Below are 13,569 nucleotides of genomic sequence, written 5' to 3'. Positions count from 1 at the left end.
AAAGGTGCCAAGTAATTCAATGGGGAAAGAATAGTCTTTTGAACAAATGGCACAGAAACAAGTGGATATTCACATGCAAAAATGAACCTTGGCCCTTACCTCACACCAGATACAAAAACTACCTTAAAACTAATCACAGACCAAAATGTAAAACTATGAAACTTGTAGAAGAAAACATAGAAGAAAATCTTGTGACTCCAGATAAAGCAAAGATTTAGACAGGACACAAAGACCACAAACTATAAAATACTTAGAAGTTGGATTATATCAAAATTAAAAACTTCTGCTCTTTGAACATCACTATTAAGAAAATAACAAGCCAAACCATAAACTGGGAGAGAATATTTTCAGGACACTTATCTGATAAATGATTTTGGACAGACAGCTCAGTAATAAATGGATAAAAATTTTAGGAGACACTTTACCAAAAAAGGGACACGGATGGCAAATAAGCAGTGAAAAGATGCTTAGTATCACTAGTCATGAGAAAATGCTAATTAAAACCTCAGTGAGATACTTCTCACTGACACACTTACCAAAATGGCTAAAAACAAACAAACAAATCTCAAGCACATGCTGGCAGCCACACTGCTCAGCCGGAACTCCCATGCTTTGCTGGTAGGAATGCGAAATGGAAATGGGACAGCCCCTTTGAAAAACAGCTCCGTAGTTTCTTATAAAGCTAAACATACACTTGCCATACGACTCAGTAACTCCATTTGTGAAAACAAATGTCCCAACAAAGACCTGTGTGTGAATTCCTATAGCAGACTTATTATTAATAGCCCGAAACGGGAAATAACCCAAATGTTCACCAACTTGTGAATGGATGAATTATGCACGGGACATCCATATAGTGGAATACTTCTCAGCAATCAAAAAACAAAACAAAACAAAACCCAAAATACTGATACATGTAAGAACATGGATATTTTTCAAATGCATTATGCTAAGTGAAAGAAGCCAGACTCAAAAGGTTACATTCTGTATGAGTATATTTATATGATTTTCTGGAAACAGAGCGACAGAAAATAGATCAAGGTTGCCAGAGTGTGGGAGTGAGGGTAGGATTGACTACAAGGCACATGAAGAAACTATTTGGGGTTTTGGAACTGTTTTATAGTGAATGTTCTTGTGGTGTCATAACTCTTCAAACTGGACACCTAAAAAACACTCAGTTTTACTTTATATAATTTATACCTCAATAAACTTGACTTAAAAACAAAACTCAAACCCTGTGAAAAGACATTTGCAATATGCATGACTGATAAAGGATTAGTGTCTCAACTCTAGAATATGAAAGAATTCTTATGAACTAATAAGAAAAATTCAAGTCACTTAGTAGAAATAGGTGCAAAAGAACGAACAGAAATTTCCCCATATAGGAAGAATAAAAAATTAACAAACACATGAAACTGCTTAATCTCATTTAGGAATCAAGGAACAGCCAATTAAACCTTCAGTTGGATATTATTTCCTCTCCATCAGATTGGCTCAAAATGAAAAACTAGACCATTTTGAAAGTTAGTTAATAATGTAGAGCAATGGAAACTCTCATCCACTTCTTGTGGGGCTGTAATTTGGTAGAACTATTTTGGAAAACAGTTTGGTATTATTTAGTGAAGTTAAATAGTGTTATACTTCCTGATCCTGAAATTCCACCTCTAAGCACATACCCTTCTGACATTCTGCCACGTGTGTAGCAGGAGATAGTATAAGAAAGCTTGTAAAAAAGAAAAAATACAACCCCCAATATTCATCAAAAGTAGACTAGATACATAAGTTACTTTATAGCTTTACAATGTTATATTCTTCTGCAATTCAAATGAATGAACTATAGGCACAGGCATTAAAGTGAACGAATGTCAAAAACATTCATCTGCATGAAAATAAACCACAGAAGTACACACAAAATTTGTGTAGACAAGGTTCAAAAGCCTCTCTCTCATAGGCTGTAGAGCATGATCATTTATAAACATGTAGTTGGAGACAAGTTGCCTGTATTTACAGTTGCCTGTATTGTAGCTCCCCACTTCCTAGCTGTGTAGCCTTCAACTCCTTGCACCACAACTTTCTCATTTGTACAGCGAGGGTGCGAGCACTTATTAAGAGATGCTGACATGCTGGTGTAGCACATGAAGAGATCATAAATGTTAGGCATTATTATTATTCCCTAGCCCCCTAGGTGGAAACTCAGTGGTGCCAGGATGGCATACGGGCCCCCCCCCCCGACCCCGCCGCCATTGAGCACACGGGGCAGCAGTAAGACAATGCACAATGACAACGGCTCTGAATGCAGAAATCTACAGCTGGCATCATGGAGGAGTGTGAACCACCAGGACTCAGGACCTACAGAAAAGGAAAGGGAACTGGGATTTCTGGAGCCCCAGGGACAATTCAGCCTAAAATACCAGTTGACATTTGTAGCCAAGTCCTTAACTGTTCTGATGAAACAAGAACTAGAATAAAATCAATGAAGTCCACACTTGGTGCAAGATAAGAACTACATGCAGTCCATTTCCAATTTCTTTTTTCCCTCCAGGCACAGATTTCCCAGATGGTATTTATTCCAAGCCTTTTACTTGACCACATTCTTCCTGTCTCTCAATTGATTGCTTATTGGCAACTTCTTCAAAGAATAGGACAGAAGGAAAAAGACACAAAGTGTAGAGCCCATCAAACCTCACATCTAAGACTTAGCCATTTCTTAAACTCAAGATGCGGTATGGTGAGGCTGAATTTTCATTACGTGAAAATAATTTTGGGGGAAAGTGAGACTTTTGGGCAATCACATGGTTGCCTATTTTATCTGGCTTCTTATCACTAGTTTTTTATAGTTTGATTACTGAATTGTCAGTCTGGAGAATAAAGTGATCTCCTGTTTTGATAGCCGTAGCATTATTATACAGGGTTGACACTTACTTACCAATGGAAAGCTAAAGATGGGTTGAAAAGAATGAAACTTTATAACCAAAGGGAACTGTGATCTCTAATACATTAGGAAAATTCCATATAGTTGTTACTAGTATTTTATCATAACTCCTATACAGAAAGCTATTATTAAAGTATAATTACTATAATGCCTTGTTTATTACTTACCCTCTTATTTCTACTTGAGCTACAGCAGTGATGTTGATTTGCAGGCTCACAAAATTGCTGTCTGGGTTGTCCTTGTTGGAACTAAAACACAGTTGACATATGATTTAAATATATTTTCTCAGACGTGTTACTACCATAGACAATCATAAAAAACCTTCTATATATCAGAGGAGCAACATGCATTACCAATATGATCATTTGGAAAACAAAAGTATATCCATCCTACAAAATTGTAACCATTTGTAAATGGAAATGCTGAGATCCTCTGTGAGCAAAAGAAATGTAATAACTTTCCATGAGGAGACACCTTATCTGAAAACATAATATATTTCTAGAGAAGCCAACATGTCTTTGTTGCAATGACTAAGCCCAAAAGGCAGTAAGCTGAGCTCTCGTCCAGCTTCTACAAGGGACACATTCCTTAACTTCTCTGTGCATCAAGTTCATTGCGCGTCAAATGGGAAAGGACAGCACAGTCAACTCCTGATTTTCCGTACTAATAAAAGGAGAACTGACATGAATAACCCAAGAGCAGCACATAATGGAAAAAGTGTTTGTGTTTGGCTCTGGAACGCATCATACCATACGTTGTTCTGGCAGCAAATTTATCTTCCTTATGGTTTATTTCTTAAGTAATATTAAAATAAGCGTACTTTACTGCATGCTCACTGGCTGACTTAGGGTGAGGGGTGAGGAGTGAATTAGAAGCATGGCCAGTGGAGAGAAGAAGTAAGACCCCAGGAAGAGATTAACACAGTTAGGAGATAACATACATGTTCATCAGGCACCTCAAGAATCTCAGGATAGAAGGTGCATGTTTAATAATATTTCTTTGAACAGTGGCAAAATTATTTTTAAGTTTGCTGTTTCTTTCTCTCAAATATAATTAGATATAAAATCTAACTTTAAAAATGCATGTATTAAGCAACCAGTGCTGTAAGGAAAATAAAACATCGTGTCACAAGAGGCTGGACCAGTAACTGGGCTTTGGATGCAGCTGCCATTTGCACTCATTGTCTTACTAGGCTGTCATCGAAATCACCCTCATATTCCAAAGGATAACGCAGCTTTTAGCAAACTGGGATATGACACCACCACTAACAGGTCATGTTTATATTCAGGTCTCATTAAGAAGAGAAAGCCTCCTCTTTTTTCAAAATCAAATCTCATGCAGATGCAATGGACAAGCTCTCACACTGATGAGGGTAATGGGGCATGTCCTGACTAGCTTTTGAAGCTTTCCAAATGTGGGAGCTGGAAAAGATATGATAAAAGTCTGCTTTCAAAGCAGGAAGAGACAGAATTGTTCCCACAATGCTTTTGAAAAGCCCTGTTCGATTGTATATACTGATAAGGCAACTTAAATGGCAAACACACATAAAAGACGTAAACAGGCAAATGTCAGGCTCATTTCCTGCAAAGGGGTATCACTGCTAAGCTTGTGATGAGCCTACAGGGACTTGTTCACCAAAGTTTGAACCCCAGTTTCCAGGCCACTTTATTATTATCACATCTGCGGAGGATCAGTCAACTAAAAAGTTCTGTTGTTTCTTTTTAAAAGCAGGATTCTGACTTACTAACTACTAAGAAGTCATTAAGTAATTCCACTTGTTCCAGACTTCATGGTTCCAAGTGCATTACAGGGAACTCTTTAGTTTGGAAGCTTAAGTCTAAATTGTTCCACATTTTTACCCAGACCTTGTTCTAGTTTCTAGGTCACTACTGCTTTGCAACAGTGGAAATTAGAATTATAGAAAAAAAGTTTTATTTAAGTTATCCTATAATTCTATTGCATTTTGCTTCCAAGTGGTTTAAATAATACAATTTTCATGACATCCTGAAAATATAAATAGATGTCAAGCATCGAAATTGTCTTGGGACAGGAGTCTAATACGAGGCTTATAGAGGCTGTTCTGAAAAGCCACAAAAGCAGTGGCAGAATCCAAGGCCGGACCTGGATGGCTAATTAAAATCACCCTCTGTCATACAGGCTTGCCGGGGCACTTGGTACTGCAACCAGTGGTGTCAGCAAAATCTCCTGGTAAGAAAAGACACCAGGCTGGATATATAACTTAGATGCATCTTTCACCTCTTTCCTGGAAGGAAACCTCCCTCGCTAATACCACTGCTCCATTCAAACAAACAATTCGTCACTTCCCTGGATGCTGAGCTATTTATACCGTCGGCGCTAGTTCTTCTCAAGAAATGATGAATTTCCTCTCCATGACTATAGCTTACGTCGTGTACCAAGGATAAACATGTTTTTCACCTATTACTCCGATGCTCTTTTCTTTCTCCGTATTGTTTCCTATTTTCTGTTTTCTAACATTCCCTCTGTGCTTTCTGCGGTCTCTGGAATGTCAGCAAAACAATACAATGTTCATTTCACCATTACTGAGGAAGCAGCTTCAAGGATGATCATAAAGATCTGTCTGTACATGGGAATCGCAAATCGAGACCAGCTCTAAGCAGGAAGGAAGATGTTTACATGTCACATAGAGCCGGGGCATGGAGAGACCAGTTAATGCAAACATTTGGTGACACAAAATATTTTAAGTTTATTAATTTTCTCTTTTGGGTTCTATTTGTGGAAAAGGATATTAAATGTGGGTACCGGTGGTCAACGTGCTCAAAAGCTTGAGTTCAGACTTGAGAGCATTTGGTTTAATTTATTTTTGGTTTAAACACATTTAAACTGAATACAAGCCATCCATTAAACACTTAGGTACATCTTTGGAGCCCACCAGCAAAGCATGCAGACAAATGCTCACCACTGTATTTGAATATTAAAAGTATTCTCAAATACTTTTATCTCTAGAACTTATATTTTGGGAATTTGATGTTTAGTATGTTGCTGTTGCCTCTCCGGTTCTTTCTACATTTCTGCATTTTTGTATTTTTCAGGATAATGTTAAAATAGTCATGAGTTTCTATAGAGTCTGAGGATGGAATATAATCATGGACCATTTTAGATGAAGAGGGATGTTTAAAATGCGACCATTTCTATTTTCCATCAAATTCAGCACTTCCTCGCTAAATTCATTATTTGAATGATGATCTACAGAATGGTTTTGGGGAAGGCATTTACAACATTATTTAGTGTCTTTTGTTCCTTGATTCAGCTACTAGTTACATCCATTCTATTATTCGAAACTGCAATTAAGGGTAAGAAGCAAACATCAGGAATTTGCTTTGCATCTTCGTACCAGACTTTCTATCTAAAGGCTGCAACTTTTATGAGATAGGTATCTTTTTCTGAAGTGATGCAAAGCTTCATGCTACTGCAGGATCAATGTTACAGACAATGATGGTGAAAAACAGAAACTTCAGGTTACTGAAGTGTCTGGAGAGATGGTGGTCCTTCCCTATGGAGTGCTTTTTCTTTTTCTCTTTTTTATTCTGAAAACTTAGAAATATAAACAGGGGATTTTCCAAATGAAAATATTTAGGACTACCTGAACCTTTTGGAAAATATACATTTATATAGATACAAAAAAGTGATTTAATAAGCTTTTGGTAAAATGAAGGGATATGATAGATGAATTCATTCCATCTGTATCCCATCACTAATTTGGGTAAAATTTTTAAAACCTCTAAGATTCAGTAGAAGATATTTAAGTTAAATTCAAAAAAGACCTGATTATGGTCAGACAAGAACACCTAAGTTAGAAAACCTTCCTTCCTAGAAATCTATCACAAAGTTGAGGGGATATGGTTTGTGACACAGGTTGCAGATTTTAAAAATCTACTACATTCTTATAGAGATTATATATATATATTTTTAAGACTTTTAAAAATTTTATTTATTTATTTATTTTTGGCTGCATTGGGTCTTTGTTGCTGCTCGCGGGCTTTCTCTAGTTGTGGTGAGTGGGGGCTACTCTTCGTTGTGGTGCGCGGGCTTCTCACTGCGGTGGCTTCTCTTGTTGCAGAGCATGGGCTCTAGGCACGCGGGCTTCAGTAGTTGTGGCTCATGGGCTCTAGAGCACAGGCTCAGGAGTTGTGGCGCACGGGCGCAGTTGCTCTGCGGCATGTGGGATCTTCCTGGACCAGGGATGGTACCTGTGTCCCCTGCATTGGCAAGCGGATTCTTATCCACTGTGCCACCAAGGAAGTCCGGGATTATATATATATATTTTTTAATTGTAAACCTCTAATTGAAGTAGCTATTAGAAAGTAATCCATTGTGTAAAGTAATTACTCTAAAAGTCATCACACTCTAATGACTTCACTTCTTGCAGGACAGAAGGTAAGTTTAGAGATTAGCCATCTTGCACACCAGTATTTGAGAACCAAATTGTAGGTACTGACTTCAGAGTCATTGTTGTATTAGAACAAGGGTTGAACACACTGAGCATGTGCTGTCTATATCAGTGTTTTTCAAACTTTTAAAATTGCAGATCACAAATATATATGTGTGCGTGTATATGTATACACGCACACATATATATTTATATACATCCTACAGGATGTCTTACAACACACATTTACATGTATCTGAAAGGAATTTTTCATGAACTCTGATATATTCCATTCAATATCCTTTTCTTTTCATCCAGGTCTAGAGCCATTACATTGATTCCCTTACTGGCTAAAGGGTTTAAGTCCACACTTGGGAATCCCTGGCCCTCATGACACATTGCTCTCTGTAGGTCTTTTAACTCGTGAAATATTATTTTCAGCCATGAAGGAGCAAACAGAATAGACAGAGACAAGGTAAAGTCACACTTGAATCCTGGGGCAGAGTCAGCCTTAGATAAAAGGGGCAGCTCCCTTCAGGGTTTGGCTTAGAGTTGCCAGAGAAGGCCCTGCCTTCTGAGTATATGATCTTACCTGCGTCCTGCCTTGCTGCTCACAATTAAACCATCAGAGACTCATTCATCCTTGAAAAGTTAGATTTCAAGATCACAAGCTCAAAATCTATGCTTTTTTTTTTTTGCAGAAATTTTGTTCTCAGGGATTAGCTGACCCCCAGCAGAGAGAATGGCAGGATGTGGTAGGGGTACTGGTGCGGGGTGGGAAAAGCCATGTGCATCAGAAAGAGGAAAGACGGAGGAGCAGGTGGGGTGGGAGCGTGCTCAGGACAGAATTTTACTCTCACACCTTGGCCTGCAGAATGGATCTCTTCTTCAAAAACCAAAAAAAAAAAAAAAGAAAAAGAAAAAAACTGAAATAACTAATAACTGAGAAACAAAGGAAAATGGTCTGTGAACGTCTGGGTTCTAATTTCAGAAGAATGTTTAAGGTGAAGGAGCTTGATGAGGGCATTCATTTCACCATGGATTCTCTTCAATACCGAATGCTGATGATATTTCAGGCATGTAAAGGTCTAACCTTCTGATTTGGAGATCGAAGTTAATGCTTATGTTTGTTTTCTCAAGTCGTGGAACTGCAAATCGGAGGCCCAGGGAAGACTAAAAAAAAAGAAAAAAATCACAAGACACTAAGTTTATTACATGGGAGGAACCTTATACACAGCATAGAAATCTTTTTAAGTCATCCCTGAAAATCCCCACCCTAGACTGCTGTCCCTTTTTCTGCTTCTACCTTGGGGTAGCTGAGACTTCAGGGCCCAGGTGATGTGAGTCCCTACATATTGTGGTTCCCTCTCTTCATTTATCCTCCTATCAACTCTTTTCCTGCCACCTTCTTTATGTGCTAAATTAAAAACAACCTAAATATACGAGAGGAGATTGATTTAGAAAACTGTGATAATTCTGTTTGATGGACATTTATGTCATCATTGAAGTTACATCTGTGAAGCCTATGCCATGTGGAAAATGCTTCTAATGTAACTATGGTCAAAAAAGAAAAAATGTTGCAAAGTTGTATGTGCCATGGTTTCACCTATGGTTTTAAAAGGCTACCAGTGGAAAAATGACTGTACAGGAGTGAGGGTGTCTTGTTAGAAAATATACCAGGATAATATGCTGCAGTTAACGGTTGTGAGTGTATGGATTATTTTTTCCACCTTTCTTTCTTTTCCAAAGTTCTAAAACTGTTCTTAATATTTTTATAGTTTGAAAACAGCTTTTTAAAAACCTGGAGAAAAGTGAATCCAATGATAATATACATAAGGAAGTAAAAATAATAGCTAAGACATGTAATTCTATTACTTAGGCTCTCGTGCGCTGTACGAAGCCTTACATGCAATGTCTCATGTGATCACAGCATCCACACTACGAGCTATACTGTGAATGCTGACATTTTACCGTCCAGCAACAATCTGAGGATTAGGGAGATTCAGTGCCTTGTTCCAGGTGCAGAGCAAATACACTCTAGATTTGGAACTGAAATCGCTACAAGCCAACTCCAGAACCTGGAACTCACAGCCACTACACTATGAGAATCAAACCAGCCATCAAACTCGTGTTATTATGAACCAGTAATAATATGAACTAATAATAAACCATCATTTTTATCATAAATCGTCAGTTCACTAGCCCTTACCGAACGAGCTGCAAGCCAGGTACTGCCCTGGTGGCTTTACATCTACCGTATCATTGCATTGCTCCAAACATTCCTACAAACAGGTATTCTCCCATCTCCATGTGACTTGCCCAAGGTATCACTGCTGATCGATGGAGAAACTGGGATAATAATTAGGGTATGCCTAATTATTAAGCCTATACATCCTTATGCCCCACCCAGGATGAATTCCTTTATAATTCCAAACGTGCAATTTTCTGTCAGACCTCTGGGGCTTTGCACATGCTCTTCTCTCTTCTTTAGAAACGTTTAAAGTCTTTTCCTGCTTTTTCTACTTGCAGAACTCCTACTCATGCGTCAAAGCTCAGGACAAGGGATCCTCCTGCAATACACCCTCCAAGCCCACAGGCAAGGTCAGGCAGAAATGTTCTCTTTATCCTTTGTCTCCTTCTTTGCTACTCACCCATGACTCAACCTATGATATTGCTAAATTTTAAGTTTCTTATGGAATGGGGATTGTACATTTTCATCTCGATATTATCAGACTCTAGTTTAGTACCAGGCATATAGAAGGGGTGTAATTAAAAATGGTGAAAAAGAGTGTGCCCTTGTTTGCACACTTCCAGTGATGGGGAGCTTACTATACCGTGGGGAGGCCTGTTTAATGTTGGTCTTTTATTATTCAGCACGAGATGAGGATACCCTAAAGGTGTGACAGTTTCATACTGATAAGAGACATATGTTCTTAACTAGAACCAAAAGCCAGATCTCTGGACATTGATTCTAAAGAGCCTTTGTTGAGCCACTATTTTTTTTTATTATCCTACTAGAGAGACTTTGTGAACTTTTACAGATCTTACCGGTATATAAATATTTTACATTACTAAAGCTATTATATGAAAATGATGTTACTACTTACAAATCAGAAGTAAACTTCTGAATACAACCTTGAATGCTTTGTTAAAATAAAACGTCACTTGAAAACTACTTTTTAAAAAATATCAGGACTGGGATAATTAATCCTGGCAATTTGTGATGCTTTTAAATAGTTAGGACTACTTTTACATTTGGAATTTTACTACAACCCATTGAGAGTATTCTTTTAGAAGTACAAAATGAAGAAGTAAATAAATCAAAGCATTTTATAACAAAACAGAATGCAATAAAATTTGATGTGTTTAAGGGCATTCAAGGGTGAGATAAGAAAGCTATTAGGTTGCTTCTACTATAGACCTCAGAGATAAACGAATACAAACAATTTACTTCCTTGACTTCTAAAGATTATTTGCCGGTAAAATGGATTGACATCTTTTCACAAAAACACATTTGTGGCTAAGACCACACTGCCATTTTTACCCTCCACTTTGAACAACACTGGTGTCCAGTTTTTGTTCCAAGATTATCCTTAGTTATTGATGACCTTAGATGATCTCTGGTCTGGATTTAACACTTTTAATACTGAAAAAGGAATGAGTGCCCGGTCACCTATAGATGCTAACACCATTACCACCATGTCAATTCATTTCTGTCTGGCCTTAGGTAGACCTTTTCCTATCAAATTGGGTGGCTGAATTTTTCTTGAAAACTAGCCAAAGGATTTATTAGCGTCTAGATAAAAGGATTCTAATGAAAAATGTTCTAATATCTCCGCTTAGACATCCCATTCTATCTTTCATGGCTTTGTTGAAAAATCTCATCTGTTATTCATTAGTTTTTATCCAATTTTTGCAGACCTGCTAGAACGTGGGTTTTTTGTTGAGGCCTGGTTCGAATCCTGGTTCTGTTCTTCATTATGTGAGACTTTGGGTAACTCATTTGATTTCTCTGAGTCTCAGTTTCCTTATCCATAACACAGGAGAAATACCTGACTCATAGGATTGTTGGTAGTTGTGAAAATTAAATGAGATAACACACGCAAAACACCCAGTGATGGAATTATAACACAGAGGGTAATCAATACATATTAGTTAATAAAAATCTATTATAAACATTTATCTTTCATTTAAATACTTACTTTTTTGACCCAAGAAGTGAGTTTACTAGACTACAGCTTGGCATATCTTTTAAATACCCAGGATGAATGGAATGATAATCAATTTAGAATATAAAAAGGCAAACATATTATTTTAGCACAGTATCCTAGAGTATAAACTGGGAATAGGTGTTACTGGATAGAAAGTTTCAAAGGCTCAAATAAATATGAGAAACACTGGGCTAGAAGGTTTCCTTACTGCAGAACTTCTCAGCACCTTTCAAATGAAATAGGCACCTGAATGTCCCAGAGGAGGATATGATTCTCAGCAGTGACTGTAGGGCTCCCTTTTAAAGGCTTGCCTCAAAGGATTAACACTCTTTGGAAGACGCTTTGGGAAGCTGTTCTAATACAAACCTACACACTTACACATTTCCAGGAAGGTTTTTTCAAACAGGCCATTTCATTATCAATGAATCATAAGCATCTAATTTAAAACAGAGGAATACATATGTTTAATTTGTAACACTTAATTACGTAGTATTTGCAGATTTCAGGGTTTTTTTCCTGATTTATGACTCCATAAAATAATGATTTCTACTGTGATATTTATTACAAGGAGTTACTCTGTGTATACTTAAACTGCAATGGCATAAAATGAATTTATTGACCACAAGTAATCCTGAATGGGAAGTTCCTAAATCTGGAAACAAAGAAAGAAAAAGAAGACTCCTTATTCTTTCATAAGCCTGTTACAGATCATGAGTGATCCTTTCTTTTTTCTTGCTCTAAACAATTTTCTGCATTATTCTTTATCAAGTAAGATGCATGGAAAATACAGACCTGGTAAAGCTGTTTTAAAACCTGGATTATGGTAATATTTTAACAGGAAAACACTGTGAATGATATTCACATGGGAGGTATATCTAAAGTAAAAGTTCAATCATCTTTGCTAACATTCTTAATTCTGTTATTTCTTAAATCCTTTACATCGTAGTTCTTGGATTCAAAGAAAAAATTTGTAGTGAAATTCAAAGAAAAAATACTCGAGAAAAAAATCTGTAGTAAAAAAAATAGTTTTTAGAGATTTGTTGAGACTGAAGACATGTAAGACTGATGTCAAAAGAAAAGGCCTATGAAAGTATTCATCATTTTGTGTATTTTAGCTCGGATTGTCCACTCAGTGTGGGTTGTGATGCAAAATCCCACCACCCTGGGAATTTCCTGCCTAATTGGTTTTAGTTGCCAGGTGCTAAATTGCTGAGTGCTAATTGGGGGGGATTTCCACTAGTTCTCTTTAAAATTCAATTAGACAGAAATCAGTTAAGTGCATCTGGGTTTCTCTTACATTTGTTCCAGCCACCATAGGGTTCCCAAGGTCACACACCACCATTCGGGTGACATTGTCCATCTTGTACTCACAGCTCAGTGGTCTCAATGCCTGCAACGGGAAAGAACACCAGTGTAGAGTCAGGGGCAGAATAAACGACATCCTGTCGCAAAAGCAATGCTGTGGGCCAGGCAGCTTCCCTTGACTTCAAACACCTGTGTGAGTGCCTGAGCCCAAGGGTTCATGTGTGACCATCAACTCAGAAGAGAAGCTTGTGAGAAAAGACCAAAGTTTAATTTTAAGAAGAAACGTGTTGGATGGGTAAACACATTTGTTGTGTTTCATTGAGGAAGAAAATGCATAGTAGAATATATATATATATGTGTGTGTGTGTGTGTGTATATATATATATATATATACACATATATATATATATATATATGTATATATATATATATATATATACACACACACACATATTTTTTTTTTTCTTTTTTTTTTTTTGGCCGCTCCGCGTGGCATGTGGAATCTTAGTTCCCTGACCAGGGATTGAACCTGCACCCCCTGCAGTGGAAGCACTGAGTCTTAACCACTGGACCACCAGGGAAGTCCCTGAAAATGCTTAGTAGACTATTTATATGAACATTTTTGAAATGATTTGCACTACTGTTCATGTTCAATTTGGGCCATGAAGATCATGGATAATTAAACATGACTAAACAAATTAACTTTTGCAAAC

At 37.4% G+C, this 13,569-nt stretch overlaps 1 protein-coding gene across 1 annotated transcript in view; it reads right to left on the bottom strand.

Annotated features, from left to right (window-relative positions):
- Positions 1–13,569, bottom strand: part of ITGA8 (integrin subunit alpha 8) — a 183,360-nt gene that overhangs the window by 56,076 nt on the left and 113,715 nt on the right. Inside the window, exons 21-23 of the mRNA XM_059910128.1 lie at positions 12,849–12,941; positions 8,434–8,513; positions 3,100–3,180 (exon numbers count right to left, since the gene is read on the bottom strand). Coding sequence (XP_059766111.1) covers positions 3,100–3,180; positions 8,434–8,513; positions 12,849–12,941 — 254 coding nt within the window. The remainder of the gene's footprint in view (positions 1–3,099; positions 3,181–8,433; positions 8,514–12,848; positions 12,942–13,569) is intronic.

This window comes from Balaenoptera ricei, chromosome 2, assembly GCF_028023285.1.
Source record: "Balaenoptera ricei isolate mBalRic1 chromosome 2, mBalRic1.hap2, whole genome shotgun sequence".
NCBI lineage: Eukaryota > Metazoa > Chordata > Mammalia > Artiodactyla > Balaenopteridae > Balaenoptera > Balaenoptera ricei.
The sequence above is the reverse complement of the archived record's forward strand: the minus strand, read 5'-3'. Positions and strand labels throughout refer to the sequence as shown.